General features: G+C 35.5%; 1 protein-coding gene across 2 annotated transcripts in view; it reads left to right on the forward strand.

Annotated features, from left to right (window-relative positions):
• Nucleotides 1–736: 736 nt before the first annotated feature.
• SEPTIN7 (septin 7) overlaps nucleotides 737–19,279 on the forward strand; it is a 74,633-nt gene continuing 56,090 nt past the window's right edge. Inside the window, exons 1-2 of one of the 2 annotated variants that reach the window (XM_060107568.1) lie at nucleotides 737–826; nucleotides 2,141–2,243. In XM_060107568.1, coding sequence (XP_059963551.1) covers nucleotides 2,234–2,243 — 10 coding nt within the window. In that variant the 5' untranslated portion in view covers nucleotides 737–826; nucleotides 2,141–2,233. Of the gene's footprint in view, nucleotides 827–1,339; nucleotides 1,379–2,140; nucleotides 2,244–19,279 lie in introns of those variants that run through there. The other variant, XM_060107567.1, reaches the window with a different exon arrangement.

Raw genomic sequence — 19,279 nt, forward strand, 5'->3', positions numbered from 1 at the left:
CCGCGGCATATGGGATCCTCCCAGACCGGGGCACGAACCCGTATCCCCTGCATCGGCAGGCGGACTCTCAACCACTGCGCCACCAGGGAGGCCCTGAAGTGGACTGTCTTAATCCAGTGACTGACAGAGCAAAATTGTATGAAATTTACATTTTTTTCTTCTTGGGATTTAAATTTGGTCCCTGTATATCTTCTTGAAACATCATACTTTACACTTTTTTCACCATTTCTTGTAAGACTTCAGGTACAGGGCATAGTAATTGTTCTTTATAAAAAGATAGGGCTTCCCTGGTGGCGCAGTGGTTGAGAGTCCGCCTGCCAATGCAGGGGACACGGGTTCGTGCCCCGGTCCGGGAGGATCCCACATGCTGCGGAGCGGCTGGGCCTGTGGGCCATGGCCGCTGGGCCTGCGCTTCTGGAGCCTGTGCTTCGCGAAGGGAGAGGCCGCAGCCGTGAGAGGCCCGCGTACCAAAAAAAAAAAAAAAAAAAAAAAAGATAGATAGGAGGCCTACTGATTCTGTGTTTGATCAGGAGAGCTGCTGAAATAGATTAAAATTCACTGGGCCTTATATCCGACAAAAAATATTACTTTGAGTGAGTAGAAAAAAGTCTGCCTTCAATTTATTTGTAATTTACCTCTAATTTGTTGAGTTACATGTAAGTAACTTTCATTTTTTTCCCTCTATCTTTTACTATGTTCCAATGGATTTCTCTCTCCTGTTCGACTGAATGATTCTTGGAATTCCTCGTTTACTGTTCCTCTGTGGATCTGTCTGTTGGAATCTGGAACACTGGAATGATGGAAATGTGTTCTTTACAAAGTAGCTGTGAGTATGCTACATAATTTATAGAGAGGCTTTTTTCTGGTCTAAGTTAAATTTCAGTTATAGTTGGATGAAATATGAACCAAGGAAGCCTTAAATTTAATGCATATTCTTAGCTCTGCACGTAGTAGGCTTTCATATATTTGACTTTAAAAATTCTCATCAGTATCCTAACTAGTATATTTAAAATTAGCCTTTCAATTTAATTGGCTTACTTATCGTCTCAATATTTGTCTTAAAAATTAGTTCATATGAATTTTAAAAAAGGTAAAAATATTATGGATGGAATATTTAGTTACATATGTGATGCTAGTAAGGAATGCAGATTGCTGTTCTTTGTTAAATCCAAATGTATTGAATTAGTACTTTGATCCCATATAAGTTTTTTGGATGAGAATTTAAATGTGGCAAAAACCTTTAAGAAAAATGTGTACCTCTTAGGAATATTTTGCCATTATATTTTAATGAATGAATAAGACCTACCCCTAAGTAAATTAATCAGTAAGACTACTCACTCAGATGGTCTGAACTATGGGCAGTGTTTCTCACCAATGGGTAAGTTGAAAATCAGACTGATTTACTATGCCAATTTAGAAGTAGATTTCTTTGAATTACTCATGAAACGTATTGAGTTCATCAAAGAATCAAAAACCACACAGAAAACTGAATTGAAATTTACTTTAAAATCTGGATAAATCTGATGTTCCTGATGATAGAGGCAGCAGGCTCATGTAAATACCTTGAAGTGACATAATTGGACCTAGTATAACAGCTTGAAAGATAATGTTACTGATTGACATTGATCATGAGAGCTTTTAAGAGTTGATGAAAAATTTTAAACTCCACGTTTTGATTTTATTTCATGAAGAAGAAGATAAATTTCAAGAAACTCCTGCCTCTGGTAATTAGTATGAGCAAAGGGGATGATTAAAAGAGTCCTTAATATAATTTTAAGGGGATTTGAATTTTTATTGTGAAAAATCCTTTGTTTCTTTTTTTAGTTGATTGGTCAGAATCTTATTATTAGTAACTTACTATAAATTGAAATCTTTGCTCTGAGGCAGGTTTCTTTAATTTTTATTTTATTCCCTTGGGTTTTTATAATTGTCTATTGTCAGTCAACTTGTGCTCAATTCATTTTGTCCATTTCTGCAATTAACTAATACTTTTATTGGTAACACTGTAAAATCAGTTTGATTCACCATGAATAATAGTTTATATAGTTTTCTAAAAATAGGTTAATGAAGGGAATTTGAAATGTGTGACAGAAGTGATTTGTTGATATATGAATAACCGGACTCCTTTTGCTTTTCTCAGCAACAGAAGAACCTTGAAGGCTATGTGGGATTTGCAAATCTCCCGAATCAAGTATACAGAAAATCAGTGAAGAGAGGGTTTGAATTCACACTTATGGTTGTGGGTAAGATATGATTTCTCACTAAAATTGAGTTTTGATATGTTTCCAACTATTAATGAACTCTGAATGATTTGAGAAAACAATAGCCCAAATAACTGCAGGGATCATGTGTTATATTTTCTTTTGTTATGCAAATACATTTTAAAATTTAACTTGATGGTGTAATAGGATTTCAGTATTTTCTTGCCTCTTTCTTATAGATGGCACAGTTTTGGAAACTCAGTAAAAATTGAGAAGAGGGGTGGGGGGTGTAGTGGTTGAATAGAACGCTGGAGAAGTTCTCTTCAATTGATGGTGCTACAAAAGGAAATAGCATCTGGTGGTTACTTATTACTCCAGGATAATTTTTTTTTTTTTTTTTTTTTTGCGGTACGCGGGCCTCTCACTGTTGTGGCCTCTCCCGTTGCAGAGCACAGGCTCCGAACGTGCAGGCTCAGCGGCCATGGCTCACGGGCCTAGCTGCTCCGCGGCATGTGGGATCTTCCCGGACCTGGGCAAGAACCTGTGTCCCCTGCATCAGCAGGCGGACTCTCAACCACTGTGCCACCAGGGAAGCCCCAGGATAATTTTATTCTCTGGCTCATATAGTGTAGTGAAGCCATATCACATGAGTGTTTAACTTAAACATATGTTCTCTGAATTTGAAAAAGAAGGATGGGGTAGAGGATCATAATCGTGCAAATGATTACCCTGGGAATTCATTCATTAAGTATAAGCCCTGGAATTAGTGAAATATGATGACTCTCCTTGTTTTTTAGTTCACTCTCATTTTTCTCATGAGTGTGTTTTATCCTGTGAGCACCTTTCCCTGCCTGTAGTCCATTTTAATAGATTGTCAAGGGTTATTTTGACTGTAGGTTGGTAACATAATCATATATGCAAAAACACTTTACCATGTATAAGGTTAGTTATCTTAAATGACAATCTTAAATGACTTTATAATATTTTCACCTCATATAGGCTGACTTTATAACCTAGCTCCTCAGTTTGATGCAATTTTGTTGTATTTCTCTATTTGTTTTATGAAGGTAAAAGGCAGAATAGTGGATTGACTATCCATGACAGAGAAAATTCAGTTGATGCTGGACCTTTATGTACTGTGCATTAAATTTTGCTAATTACATTCAACTCCTGGTATTTTTATTTTGGTGTTGAATTAGATGAATTGAATTAGGTATGAAATACCTCTTCATTGAAGGGAAGAATATTTTATCAACTGACCAGAGTGTTTTACCTGAGGGTAGGTTTGTGGCTGTTTGGAAATATCTACATTGTAATAGTTCATAGTTAAAACATGGTGGTACAAAGTCTGCAAACTTGATACTTGGTAGAGTTGGTTAACTTGTCTCTCTCTGGTTGAGTAAGAAGCATAGTATACCTAGCTTGCAAACTGGCTGGTGTAGACCAGAGGTGTGGGTCTAAATAGGTGGGTAAAATATGCAGGACATACCTTTTCTTCCATAGATTGGTAACATAATCATTTTATGTGAAGAAATACTACATCTTACCTTTACTATGTAATGTTAGTGATCTTAAATGACAAACTGTAGACAAATATAAGATCATTTTTTAATTTGTAGAAAACTTCCTAGGTGCATTAGGAGAACCATAGCAATTTCCAAAAAAATTTTAATATTAAAAGTTAAAGAATAACTTCTTGAATATATACTTAGTAGAGTAATATCTGGGGGTCTAGGCCAGATATTTGGTTTGAAATCTCTGTGACATTTGTCCAGATGAAATAGTTAATAACCAGCTGATCTTGATTTTTAGAGTAAATACACAATCTCTGAATGTAACTTATTTGTTTTTCTGGTCAGTCCTTTTGTCAACTACAGCTTTTGTTTTTCTCTTCTTTGATAAGACTTCAACTGTGGATAAAGGAGAATGGGTGTTAATATTGTTATTCTGTTATCCCCACTATACCTTGAACATTACTGTTTAATTAGTTATCTTTGTATAGAGTTGTTGAGTGCAGAGTCTAAATCTTTTCATCTACATAGTTGCAGTGTATAACACATAAAAGTCACCTTTTGGAACTTCCCTGGTGGTCCAGTGGGTAAGACTCCACGCTCCCAAGGCAGGGGTCCAGGTTCAATCCCTTGTCAGGGAACTAGATCCCCCGCGCATGTCGCAACTAAAACTTTGCATGCTGCAACTAAGAAGTCCGCATGCTGCAGCCAAAAAGATCCTGCATGCCACAACTAGGACCCGGCGCAGCCAAAATAAATATAAGTAAATAGATAAATATTCTTTAAAAAGTCACCTTGTAAGTAAATATTTAATACATTGTTTTTCAGACTTTAGGCCAAATCTAACAATATTGTTTGTAAATCACAGAAAGCTAAGACTTACCATACTTTAATATTCTTGACTTAGAGACTGCAAGCTATTCCTTATAAGCTAAGTCCTCATTTTTGAGATTTATGCTCAGAGCAGCTTTGGTTCTTATAACAATTCTTGGTTTGAGACTTATACATTGATACAAACTGAGAATCTATATTTAACAGTTGATTTCTTTATCTCTTTGTCCTTTGTTGGGAAACCTTTATCCAGTAACCTTGCTCCATAAGCAATATTTAGTATTTACTTGAGTGACTTTTTTGTATAAAAGAGACATAATTTCTTTTCCCATATTTTCTTCCCTAAAGGAGCTAATAATTTTTATGACAATGTAAAGTATACATAAAAAGATAAGTAACGTTTTTAGTAAGTAAATATAAGTCAGTAGAGTCATACAAAAATTAAGAGCCATAGATGTTTAGAGGTATAGGAGAGCTTTTCCCTGGTTCCCTGGTTGGAATTATTATTGCCTTACTTGAGAAAGAGGTATTAGGGCAGATTTTTGAAGAATAGAATTGGGATACACATTGAGCGGGCAGTCCAGTTGGGAAAACAGTAACCAACCCCTACATAACTTATTATGTGCCAGGGAATATTTCAAGTACATAAAGTACTGATACTTTATATGTAACTCATATAGTCCTTAACAATAACCCTATGATGTAAGTATTATATTATTGTTATCTCCTTTTTAGAGATGAAGAAACTGAAGCATGGAGATGTTAGGTTACTTGCTCATGGTCACACTGCTAGCAAATGCCAGAACCAAACCCAGTCTGTTTCTCAGTCTGGTGTGTTCTTAGGCACTATGCAGAGGCTCATTTGGGAATACTGGATATAGTGCAGAGTTCAGTAGAGTGCGTCCAGTATGCCTTGAACTTGTATGATTCCAACTAGATATTGTTTTCCCTAAAAAAATTAAAAGAGACAGAGGGACATACAGAGACAAAGAGGAAATGAATGAGAATTTTAGAGAAAAATAATGCAAGCAATTTTTTCTGCCATTCTACTGGAATGAGTACCTGTCCTAGGGTAGGCATGGTGGGAGAGGTGAATTCTCTGTTCCCCCAGTCATTTTCAGCTTCCACATACTTTTATAGTGTGAGCATCTCACCTTGCTGAGTTAGTCTAGGTGCCTTAATATAAACTAGTTACTTCTTAGAAACAGGTATCTGTTTTAGTGCAGGAAGAAAAACAAGTTATCAGTTTATATGTAATTGTGCATTATGGATGATATATTGGGGGGCAGTTCAATATTAATTTGCACTGCATGTTGATTTTAGGATCTGACCCCAAAGTGGTAACTTTATAATAGTTGGAAATAAGGCTGGAAGGGTAGGCTAGCCTAAAATTTGAAGACATTCATTGCCTCCAGGATAAAAAGATTGGAATTCTTGATTTTGACTCTTTATTTGAAAATTTACTTTAAAACCCAGTGTCAGACATATCAAATAATGAAGACAGTTAGGTCTCTAATTCAGCAAATGTCAAACCTATTCGGGCTTGGAATTTGAAAATCGTTTGTGTGCTTCTTAATTTTTTCTCTGAGAATAAAATGTTAATTGTAAAATCTTGATTTTACTAGAATCTTTCAAAGAGGTAGAACTCAGAAAGATTGTAGATTGCTTTATCTGACCAGAAAATAATTTGAAAAACAAGTGGCATTAAGTCTATTATTTTGGGTTCTTTGAAGATAAAATTCACAGTTCAATCATTTTTATAATATTAAGCTTTGCTAAATTTTTGTAGCAGAGGTTTTCTTTATTGTCATAATGTATTCGACATATATCAAATGTCTTTAGTAGCGCTGGCATTTCTGTTTTTTTTTTCGGTGGAAGGGAGCTTAGAATATGGTGGTTTAGCCATTTTTGGGATTCAAAGTTTATCATAATGTGTTTTTGGTTTTTTTTTTTTTGCGGTACGTGGGGCCTTTTACTGTTGTGCCCTCTCCTGTTGCGGAGCACAGGCTCCAGACGCGCAGGCTCAGCAGCCATGGCTCACGGGCCTAGCCGCTCTGCGGCATGTGGGATCTTCCTGGACCGGGGCACGAACCCGTGTCCCGTGCATTGGCAGGTGGACTCTCAACCACTGCGCCACCAGGGAAGCCCTGTCATAATGTGTTTTTGTGTATGACTTATTAGTAAAAGTTTAGGAGGTATTTAGTCAGTGATAGGATATACAATGACCGTCATAGATAATTTTCTCCTACCTTTTTGTTGGTATTTGAAGTGATGTATTGATAATAACATCCAGAGTTAGTTGAAGAAATTGAAAGTAATATTGGCCATTTTGTATCTAAGCTGTTGGGCATTTAATGGAATTATGTTTAAGCCTGCAGTTAAGATATGTTGGATACTTGAAATACTTTGAGTAATATTTTAAAATTTTCTTCCCTGAGCTCTGTATTTTTATTTTACTTCTAGTGATAAAAGTAATTTAACCAATGATGATTGCACGACATGGTAAATATAGAAAAACCACTGAATTGTACACTTTAAAATGGTGAAATTTATGTTTTACGAATTTTATTTCAAAGAAGTAATTTAGTCAAAGCAGAGAGAATTTAGGGGGAAAAATCACATACCTACTATTTAAAATTTTTGGATTCCTTCTAGGTTTTTCATCTGTATATTTTAAAAAGTGCTTTTGTAATGTAATTGTGTTTCATTGTAGAAATTAGAAAAAGCAGAAAAGCGAAATGAAAATATTACCAAAATCTGTCATCCAGTGGTAACTCTTAAGCATAGAAACACACAGTATTCTTGTTTGTATGTATCTGTAATGTTCTGTGATTGCCTTATAAAATTTAGCAGTAGATTATGATCATTTTTTTGATGTTAGACAGTCTTTGATAACTTAGTTATGGTCGAGTTGTAGACTTTATTGGCTTGTGTAGGTTGCGTATACCAAAATTTGCCATGTTGTCCAACATCAGTATAGTTACAAATAAACATGGTTGTAGTTATATCTGTCCTTGCATTTTTATTTACTTCTTTAGGATAAAGCTTTGGAAGTTTGAATTGCTACGTGTTTGAATGTTTATGCATTGTTTAAAGGGTTTTAATACATAATACCAAATTGCCCTAAGATAGGTTGTGTACCATTTTGCACACTAACCAGGTGTTGACAGCATATTGCCAACAGTGGATATTATAGTGTTTCTTTGCCAATTTAATGCCTAAAAATTGGTATCTTATTTTCATCTGTATAGTATTGTTGCTGGTTAACTTATTTTTAAATCATTTGTATTTATCTTTGGTTTTATAAACCATATATTCTACTTTAATTTTAAAAACTATGTTCCTTTTTTCCTTAATGATATATAGATACTCTAAGGTTATTATTATTGTTGTTGTTCAGTATTGACACTTTTTTCCACAATTTTTTCTGTGTCATGTTTCATATTAACTTGATTTTTATATTGTCCGTGTAGTCTTTTTTCTTATGGCTTTTGTCCTTGATGTCTGCCTGCTTGATTCAAGCTTGTTAGGGATTCCACTGTATTTAGGTATATAGACTAAGGTTTAATTTTTTTATTTTGAAATTTAAATCCATGTGGATTTTTTTGATGTGAGATATGAGACAGGACTCTGATGTTTAGTTTACCTTATTTTATTATTTAAAAAAAATATTTATTGAGTTATTTGTAGCGAGGTGGATGGACCTAGAGACTGTCCCACAGAGTGAAGTAAGTCAGAAAGAGAAAAACAAGTACCGTATGCTAATACATATATTTGGAATGTAAAAAAAAAAAAATCGTTCTGAAGAACCTAGGGGCAGGGCAGGAATAAAGACGCAGACATAGAGAATGGACTTGAGGACACGGGGAGGGGGAAGGGTAAGCTGGGACAAAGTGAGAGAGTGGCATGCATATATATACACTATCAAATGTAAAATAGATAGCTAGTGGGAAGCAGCTGCATAGCACAGGGAGATCAGCTCGGTGCTTTGTGTCTACCTAGAGGGGTGGGATAGGGAGGGTGGGAGGGAGAGGCAAGAGGGAGGAGATATGGGGATGTATGTATATGTATAGCTGATTCACTTTGTTATACAGCAGAAACTAACACACCATTATAAAGCAATTATACTCCAATAAAGTTGTTAAACATTTTTTTATTTATTAGGCTGCGCCGGCTCTTAGTTGCGGCATGCAGGATCTTCGTTGTGGCATGTGGGATCTTATCTTGAGTTGTGGCATGTGGACTTCTTAGTTGCAGCAAGAGGACTCTTAGTTGGGGCATGCATGCGGGATCTAGTTTCCTGACCAGGGATCGAACCCAGGCCCTCTGCATTGGGAGTGCTGAGTCTTATCCACTGGACCACCGGGAAGTCATCCCTTACCTTATTTTTTAAATGGTTAATTAATCCTCCCAAAACCATTTATTACAAGCTTTAATTTCAAAGATACATGTGTTTGGTTGGTTCTCTTTCTCAACCTTCGGTTTAGTTCATTCTGTAGTTCTTCCTATATAAATACTACATTACATGATTACAGTTATAAGTTACAGTAATTATGTTGTTACTTGTTTGGGAAGATTACTGGAGTTTGTTTATTTAGGGAGATAGGCAAATAAGTAAACAGTATATAAAATAATTACAGATTGTATTGTTTTCTAGGAAGGAAGTAAACATGGTGGGATCTGTTTAGGGCATCAGGGAAAATGTGCGTCTCTGAAAAGGAGGCTTTTCCTTAATAATACTTGAAATGCATGAAAATTAAGAAATACTAAAAAATAAATAAAAATGACTTAGCAAGAGATAATTATCATTAACATTTTGCTATATTTATCCTCAATATTTTACTTTTTTTGACAGCTGCATATTTCCAACTGTGGCTATCTCAAATTTTAGCCTCTCGTTTGACATTTGAATGATTTGTGTGTTTAATTTCTTAATAATGCTGCAGTAAAAATTTTAGATAATGGGGGCCTCCCTGGTGGCGCAGTGGTTGAGAGTCCGCCTGCCGATGCAGGGGATACGGGTTCGTGCCCCGGTCTGGGAGGATCCCATATGCCGCGGAGCGGCTGGGCCCGTGAGCCGTGGCCGCTGGGCCTGCGCGTCCGGAGCCTGTGCTCCGCAACGGGAGAGGCTACAACAGTGAGAGGCCCACATAACGCAAAAAAAAAAAAAAAGGAAAAAAGAAAAATTTTAGATAATGGAAACTTTGGTCAGTGTTTTAACTGTGATGTTTAATGACTACATTGCATTCTAATTTGTGACTAAATATATCATAGTTCTTGTAATTTATTTCTCCACTAATGAACATTAAGTTTGTTTTTAACTTGTTAAAAATGACATGGCGATAAAGATCTTTTAACACACATTATTTGTGTATGTATTGGGAGTAGAGGTCAGTATCATTGTTTGTTTATAATCCCTGAAGTAGGATTACTATAGCAAAGTGTTTGAATATTTTGTGGCTCTTGACATATATTGGCAAATTGTTTTCTTAAAAGTTTGCACTGCTCTGAACAGCAATAAAAAGGAATCAAGTACTGATGCATGCTGCAACATGGGTAAAATTTGAAATCACTATGCTAAGTAAAGGAAGTCAGGTGCCAAAAAAAAAAGTTTGTGCTACTAAATATTTTTTTAAAAGGGAAATTATATTTTGCCTGAATTTTAGGAGATTTATGGTATATTTGAAGGTGAGGATATTCCATTTCATGTATGCTGTAACTGTTTGTAGATGCTTGAGGGGAGAATGTAAAGATAGATGAAGACACTATAAGGGAATAGTAGAAGAGGACAAAAGTGTGCAAGTTAACTACATCATGAATCATTAATGTGATAATATCCCAGTTTCATTTAGTAGGCTTAAGAAAAAAGTCATTCAGTGTGATTTTTAAAATATATATAGGTTAATCCTTAAATTATAATTTTTAATCTATTTTTGCTTTTCATTCATATTCTATCTTTGAAAATAGACCATTTAAAATACTCTAATGTTAAAAAACACAGCCACCCTTTAACAGCCTTTCTGAGAGCCCTCAGATGAACTCCATAGTATGTGGGCTAAATTAAGGAAGAGAGGGTGAGAATGCTGATATTCTTTTGCCATAAGAAAATTGTCCTCTTGATATTGAATATACTCTCAAGATGCATTGTGAAGGTGGACTGAAAAGTTAGGAAACATTTGTTGATTTTAATTAGCTAGACTTAGGTACAAATATGAGAAGGTTACATAGTCTAAAAAGACTGGGCACTGTATGCAAAGAAAGGTGCTTAGGACTTTAAAGACTAGGTAATAAAGGGAGCAACTTCTTTACAGATAGAAATAGAATTTTCACACAGGAGATTATTGTGTGGTTTTCCTCTTGGTTTGGCAGACTGCTCTTTCTTGATCCTTAAGAGGCAGTTTCTCTAAATCTTCTTTAATCTAAGGCATGGAGATCACATACTATTGTTGGTCAATTGGTCCATCCTTTTCCTAGGTAGTTCTATCACATGTCTCGGAAATACAGTTTTAGATATGAAATTGTCTTACTGTCTCTTCTTCCTAGCTATGATTACAGACAGCCCAGTACCACAGGAAGTCAGAATTTCCCCTTCATAGTCTTAGTCCACCAAAACAAGTCCACTCTCCAAAGCATTTGTAGACTGAGTTTTTTTCTGTGTTAGGAACCAGGTTTACTTTGTCCCAAAGCAGGAAGTTTTCTGTCATTACATTCTTGGGTGCCCAGCTGGTGGATTTTGTTGGCAAGATAGTTTTAGGCCAATATATCATACTTGTTTCACCAATGTAATACAAACCTCAGAATTATTTTAAAGGTCGGAAAGTTATAACCTGCCTCCCATGAAAGGCCTTGCAAAGCTGGTTGAAATTGTTGATGTTGTTAATTTTACCCCAATTTTATTTATCAATAAACAGAAACATATTTTAAGTATATAATTTTCATGCATTTACATGAGTCCTTTTGACATATTTTACTATATAGGAGTAATAATTTAAAGCAGTGCCTAAGATACTGAAGACTATGGACCTGATTTTTTAGGGGAAACAGGATGAGTAAATGGGTTCAGTGACTGAACTTCCTGAAGTGTAATTGAGATTTTTATCGTGTATTTATTTTCTGGGGAGAGATTGCGTATTTAGATTCTCAGAGGGGTTGTTATTCACCTAAAAATTGAGATCTGTAGGTACAAAGTATTTTATGTAATTGGAAGTATGTGGCATTGATTTATTGTGATTCTTGTGCTGAAATAATGTTTTAATTAATTTTGTAACATTTCTGAACACAAAAGTTACAATTACAGTATACAGCTTTTTTTCCCCTGAAACATTTGAAATGCGTGATCCGTCATTGTCCCCTAAATACTTGTGTATTTCTCTTCCTCAAGAATCTTCTTGGACATAACCATTAATGTACCATCAAAATCAGAAAATAGCAAATGTATGTTTGTATACATCCATACGTATATGTAGACACACACCCACATATATACTTTTATATCTATAGTACATCTGCATCTATTATGTATGTTGAAAATCATTAAGTTCACACTGATATCTCCAATTTCAGTTCATCACCACAGTGGTCGTTCTACTTTTCATCTTTTCTCTAGTTGTAACATCCTTCTGATGGTGAGAAATCATTATCCTTAATACGTTTACTTTTTTTTAATTGAAGTATAGTTGCTGTACAATTTTATATAAGTTACAGGTATACAATATAGTGGCTCACAATTTTTAACTTAATATGTTTACTTATTTGATCAGTTCCCCTGTATGTTAACTAATTTTCTGCCATGTCCCCCAGGCTTTTCTCTTCCTCTCTCTGATGGAGTATCCCTATCCCTACTCACCCCTCTCAAGTGCTCTGACACCCTGTGGCAGGCCATTCTTCTCATGCAGTTGTCCTCCTCATCCTTTTTTGGGTTCAGGCCTTCTCCCAGACCCCCTTGGAAGCTGTCCTTATCTTACAGACTCTGACACCCTGCTCTGGGCCACTGTGGCTCTCCACTCCAGCATGTTCACCTGCCATTCTCAGCCTCAGATAATGATTTCTGGACTGAATTTTCAGGAAGGAAAGTGGAAGAGAAAGAGCTGAGATAATTTTGAAGTGTTTAAAAACTAATATTTAACTGTATTATAGAGTTAACTGGCATATGAATAGAGGAACTAATTTGATTTTTTTATTCTTATGTTAAAAAAAGTAAAAAAAAAAAAAAAGATAAAATTGTAGTTTGGGGCTGCCATAAAAAAAAAATGACTAAATGGAGATAAAACTCTGGAAAAATTTAGCCTGGAAATGAAAGTTATTTGCAGGTGTGTATAGTGTTGTAGAGATACCATTGGTTACATTTACATATATTTTGACAAACTGAGTTTGTAAAACTTTTGGGTGGCCTCCAAATTTATTAATAGCTGAGACAAATAGGTTAATATTTAGAAGGAAGAGAGCTTTCGACTTTGGGGCTCTGTTCTTACACTGCCTAGAACTCTCAAGCAAGTAGATGATAAACACAAGGTAATTGTGCATGTCAAGGAATCAAATGTGTAGCATAACTTGTGGTTCATTCTTAACTAACTCAAGTTTTTATGATAGAAGACTGAATTATTTATTATGTTACAAGTGGTAATATTTATAGTAATAACATAATAATATTTCCATAGAATTCCTGTCATGGTCCTGAGAATAGATTTTACCTGAATGATCAGTAATTCAAGTGACACACACTGATCAGCAGTAAAGTGCTAAGAGTTACAGACTAAGCTAATGATATAAAAATGAAAAAGACCTCTTCAACTCTCAAAGGTATTTCCAGGGAAACACACACTACTAATTACAATTTAATTTAATAAATGTTTCAGTAGTGTAGATTTAACATGCCATGTAAAGAGGGGAGTTATTATATGGGCTTAATGGGGAAAACATCTTATTTGTCTGAAAGGATAGAGTCCTGAAGCTGGTAACTCATATTGTGCTTGCATTTCAAATGCATTATTTAGTTTGGAAATTTTGTAAAAGAGTTATTTATTCTTATGCTTGTTATTTTGTTTTTAGCATACCATGATAATCAGCTTCTATATTTAAACTAACTTAAATCTAACTTATAATACTAAGTACAGCAACTGTTAAATTAAAAAGAATATTGTGCTTAATGTAGCTTCAAACTCCAATTTCTGCCACAAATGGTCACTTTGAATCTCAGTTTCCTTATCACAACAGACATTTACCTGGTCTTTCTAAACCACTGAGATTTCAAACAAACAAACAAAAAAGCCATGCCCTCTAAGAACCTGAGTGTATGGGATGGGGGTAGAGTGGAGACACTTGGACAATAATACTGTCTGCTATTTGTAACCACCTCTTCCTCACAGAGGGCTTGGGATAATTGTGTATATAAATGTACTTTGTACATATACTATATATATATAAAATGTACCTAGTAAATCTGTAAACTAAATAAAATGTTAATTTTAAGCAAATATTTATTAGTGCATTTTTACAACTTTAGTTTTAAGATCTAAATACCAGGGATGAAGAGAAGAGAAAGATCAGGGATGGTTGAGAATGATATGGCAGTTAATAGGTTAAATACTTGATTAATCCTTACTTTGAACTTCTGCTTTAGTTGTACTCCTTTGATTATTAAACATTTAGAGTACATGTGCCCTTACTTTGCAATTCAGTATACACATTGCTGGGCAAAACTCTTTTTCTGGTGAGAGATTTAGCTAATTTGAAAGATCGTTGAGAACTTGTTCTTTTCTCATTATAAATAAGGTTTAGCTGGGTAGCTTGCATTCTTCTTAACAAAATTGATTTTTGTACTTGCTATTATGTACATTTCAATAAAGACATGATGTTTAAGTATTTTGCTGAAGTTATTTATGTGACATCTCTGATTATTATTTTTTTAATTTTTAATTAAAAAAATTTTTTTTAATTATTTTATTTATTTGTTTTTGGCTGTGTTGGTTCTTTCTTGCCGTGCGTGGGCTTTCTCTAGTTGTGGCGAGCGGGGGCTACTCTTCGTTGCAGTGCATGGTCTTCTCATTGCGGTGGCTTCTCTTGTTGTGGAGCGTGGGCTCTAGGTGCCTGGGCTTCAGTAGTTGTGGCTCGCAGGCTATAGAGCGCAGGCTCAGTAGTTGTGGCGCCCGGGCTCAGTTGCTCTGCGGCATGTGGGATCTTCCCGGACCAGGGCTCGAACCCATGTCCCCTGCATTGGCAGGCGGATTCTTAACCACTGAGCCACCAGGCAGGCCCTAGTTTCATTTTTTTAAGAGAAGTGAAAAACCTTGATTCCTGTGAAACAGTCTGTGTAGACTCCTTTATTTATTTTAATAGTTTTTTCTCCAGTTAAATCTATATTCAGTTACCTATTAGCTCTTACTAGATGCCTTTTACTTCTCTAATACTAATTATTTTATTTCTTACTTCTAAGCTTATTTATCCTCCTGTATTTTCTTTCCTCTTCATTCAAATTCTAAACCAGAGGTTGAAGATTTCATCTTTTTAAAAAGAACTGTTCCACATTTTAGCATTACTTAAGTGCTCATTGGTTTGCTTGATTAGTTCCTACGGATGTCTCACAGAAATGCTGCTTGCTTGCTTGCTCTGTGAAGCCATCCTTGATTTCCTTCAAACTACTTAGGTGTTCTTTATGTATTCCTACTGTATTGTTTAACCGTAACTATAGCTTGTTTCTCAACAAAATTACACTTTTTGATGGCAAAATGTCCCTAGTTCTAGCATTTAGCAGCTGTTCAATAAATAATAAAATGAATTTATGTCTTTGCTTTTTTTTTTTTTTTTTTTGCGGTACGCGGGCCTCTCCCGTTGCAGAGCACAGGCTCCGGATGCACAGGCTCAGCAGCCATGGCTCACGGGCCCAGCCGCTCTGCGGCATGTGGGATCATCCCGGACCGGGGCACGAACCTGTGTCCTTTGCATCAGCAGGCAGACTCTCAACCACTGCGCCACCAGGGAAGCCCCTGTGTCTTTGCTTTTTATCAATTGTAATAGTCCATCAGAGGATAGTTGTTGGAATGGAAAAGCTATAGGATGTTGGGATGAGATTATTCATCTGAATTAAACCTCTTTGCTCCTTGGCAGGTTTTTTTTTTTCAAGCTGGATCATTAAATCAATTTAGTGAATCATTTAAAAGAATGAAAAATAGAAATGATTAGAAAATAGACTGCATTTTGCTTAGCAAGACTATTGTTTCATGAAAGTTGTAAATTTGTACACATACATTTATACAATACAGATAAGTATACCTATATATTTGTGTATACTGGGTTTTGATGAAAAATGTGTTTGGGGTTTTTTTGTTTGTTTTTAACTGTAAACTGTGGTAAAGTAAGTTGGAAAGCCACTGCCCAGTGGGAGAGTCCAGTAGAGAATATCAAGAGAATTCGTTTAGGAGCAGATTTACATGAAGAGCAGAATTGAGGACTAGGAGTTAGAACACTGCTGTTCTGGTATCTCTAAGGACTATTCCAGTTCTAATGTTCTGAAACTCTACATAATTTAGCAAGATGATGTAGAACACATTGTATGTGTTCATTACACAGTTTGTGTAATGAAATGGGTTTTTCCAAGCTGCTAATGACAGAACTGAGGAGGAGCGTCTGTAGTTAAGTGTTTATGTGCAATATACAAAGGAAAAATCCTCAAGGTTTAAGCTGCCTATGAATTTTCTACTTAACTAATACAGTAATACAGTATTATTTACATCAGTTGCTATAACTATATATGGTTAAGGAAAAATAATTTACCAAAGAATTATATGGTATAATGTCTCAGTGTGTTTCATGTGTCAGATATTAATAAATATTTCAAGGGGTTGGTGGAAATTATCTAAGGCTGTAGAATTGAGGAGGTGCTGGGTAAAACAAAGATAAGCAGTTTCTTTAATTGTAGGACTTCTCAGAGCCCTTATAATCCCAAGGACCTAAAGGAACGTGACTTTATTATAAATAATTAGTGATCTAACTTTTTTCAAAACTTTATGAACAAACATTTCATGAATGTTTCATTCTTAGGCTTGAAGTATAATATTCTTGAATGATGATGGCATGGGTTTCTTGGGCTAGACTTCAAAGATAAAGAGGACATGGGTTATTTTAACCTGCTGATAATGTTAAACTACAGGTGTAATATTAGACTCTAGTTAAGTACTCTTATTTTGTAATTTTCATAAAGTAGTTAACATCTTAAATTGTGTTAACAATATTTTGTTTTAATGAGGACAGAAAAAAATTTAATTCCATTTATTTCCTTTTAAAGTCAGTAAAATAAGGGAATGATAATGACTTTGTTGCAGAACGTTTTTAGTGCATTTCAAAGTAAAATAAATGTGTCATTAATTTGGATCATTTAACAGATCTTAAAATGTTATGTTAATTATAAAGAAATAGAAAATATTATGGATAGATATTCTATTTATATTTATTGAATAATTTTGTTTTCTTTTTTTTTTTTTTCTTTTTGCGGTATGTGGGCCTCTCACTGTTGTGGCCTCTCCCGTTGCGGAGCACAGGCTCCGGATGCGCAGGCCCAGCGGCCATGGCTCACGGGCCCAGCCGCTCCGCGGCATATGGGATCCTCCCAGACCGGGGCACGAACCCGTATCCCCTGCATCGGCAGGCGGACTCTTAACCACTGCGCCACCAGGGAGGCCCTAATTTTGTTTTCTTAAGCTAGGATGTGTGATTCTGAATTTTGTTATTCTTAAATAATAATGATAAATAACTTGATTGAGGTTGTTTCCACAGATTCTTTAAGTAGAGTTGGAGTTGATGGGACTAATTTAACTCTCAGTTATTTTGCATTAGTAACGCTATTGCTTTCCCTTTAGTAAAGCCAATGAGCAAGAATGTATTGTAGTTATGTCACCTTGAGAGTATTAGGACAAAGCTACTATATTTTGTATTATGATTATAGGGTATCTGACATTTTGGTTTGGAAGTAAATATCACTCTACTAAAGATAGGTAGGAATTAATAACTTAATGTCCGAACTCAGGCATAACTTCCCTGCAGTCAACATTTCTTTTTTTTTTTCTTTTTTAAAATTAATTAATTAATTAATTTGGCTGTGTTGGGTCTTCATTTCTGTGCGAGGGCTTTCTCTAGTTGCAGGAAGCAGGGGCCACTCTTCATTGCGGTGCGCAGGCCTCTAACTATTGAGGCCTCTCTTGTTGCAAAGCACAGGCTCCAGATGCGCAGGCTCAGTAGTTGTGGCTAAAGGGCCTAGTTGCTCCGTGGCATGTGGGATCTTCCCAGACCAGGGCTCAAACCCGTGTCCCCTGCATTGGCAGGCAGATTCTCAACCACTGCGCCACCAGGGAAGCCCCAACATTTCTTTTTATTTATTTTGAGGCTAGTACCTGTTAGAATCATTATGTTGTCAACCTTACCCTTCTACTATGTTCTCAAATGTCTCACATGTTTATTCTCCCCCAAAAAGAAAAGTTTATAAATATAAACATTTTTATTTTCTAAAAGATGTAAATTCTAAAGACATTTAGTAAGGTGAAGTCCCTTTTTCTCCCTCCTTCAGTTCCAGTCCCTTCTCTAGTGACAAGCATTATTAAATTGTTACAAATTTCTGGCATTTTTCTATAATTTTATATACACTAGTCATTCCCATGTAGATTTCTTTTTTATATAAATGGTACTGTGCTGTAAATACTGTTCTGTGAATGTTTTTTTCCCTATCATTTAATATATTATACTTTTATTCATGTCTGTACATAAAGTAACTCATTCTTCAGAGTATGAGGTATTCCATACTATGTGATTATCATGATTTATACAGTCTACTGTTGATGGACAATTAAACAATGCTTAATTTCCTTGAATTTTTAGGCACACATATAAATGCTTATATAATGTACATTTCTAAAAGTGAAATTGCTGGGTCAAAAGGCATGTGCATTTAAGTTGTGATAGACTGCCAAATTGTTCCTTGGAAAAGCGATACCATGGCACAAAAACAGAAACATAGGTCAATGGAAGATAGAACCCCCAGAGATAAATCCACGTACCTATGGTCAACTGATCTATGACAAAGGAGGCAAAGATATACAATGGGGAAAAGACAGTCTCTTCAATAAGTGGTGCTGGGAAAACTGGACAGCTACCTGTAAAAGAATGAAATTAGAACAGTCCCTAACACCATACACAAAAATAAACTCAAAATGGATTCGAGACCTAAATGTAAGACCAGGCACTATAAAACTCTTAGAGGAAAATATAGGAAGAACACTCCTTGACATAAATCACAGCAAGATCTTTTTTGATCCACCTCCTAGAGTAATGGAAATAAAACCAAAAATAAATAAATGGGACCTAATGAAACTTCAAAGCTTTTGCACAACAAAGGAAACCATAAACAAGACAAAAAGACAACCCTCAGAAGGGGAGAAAATATTTGCAAACGAATTAACGGACAAAGGATTAATCTTCAAAATATATAAACAACTCATGCAGCTCAATATTAAAGAAACAACCCAATCCAAAAATGGGCAGAAGACCTAAATAGACATTTCTCCAAAGAAGCCATACAGATGGCCAAGAAGCACATGAAAAGCTGCTCAACATCACTAATTATTAGAGAAATGCAAATCAAAACTACAATGAGGTATCACCTCCCACCAGTTAGAATGGGCATCATCAGAAAATCTACAAACAACAAATGCTGGAGAGGGTGTGGAGAAAAGGGAACACTCTTGCACTGTT

This window comes from Mesoplodon densirostris, chromosome 9 (assembly GCF_025265405.1).
Source record: "Mesoplodon densirostris isolate mMesDen1 chromosome 9, mMesDen1 primary haplotype, whole genome shotgun sequence".
NCBI lineage: Eukaryota > Metazoa > Chordata > Mammalia > Artiodactyla > Ziphiidae > Mesoplodon > Mesoplodon densirostris.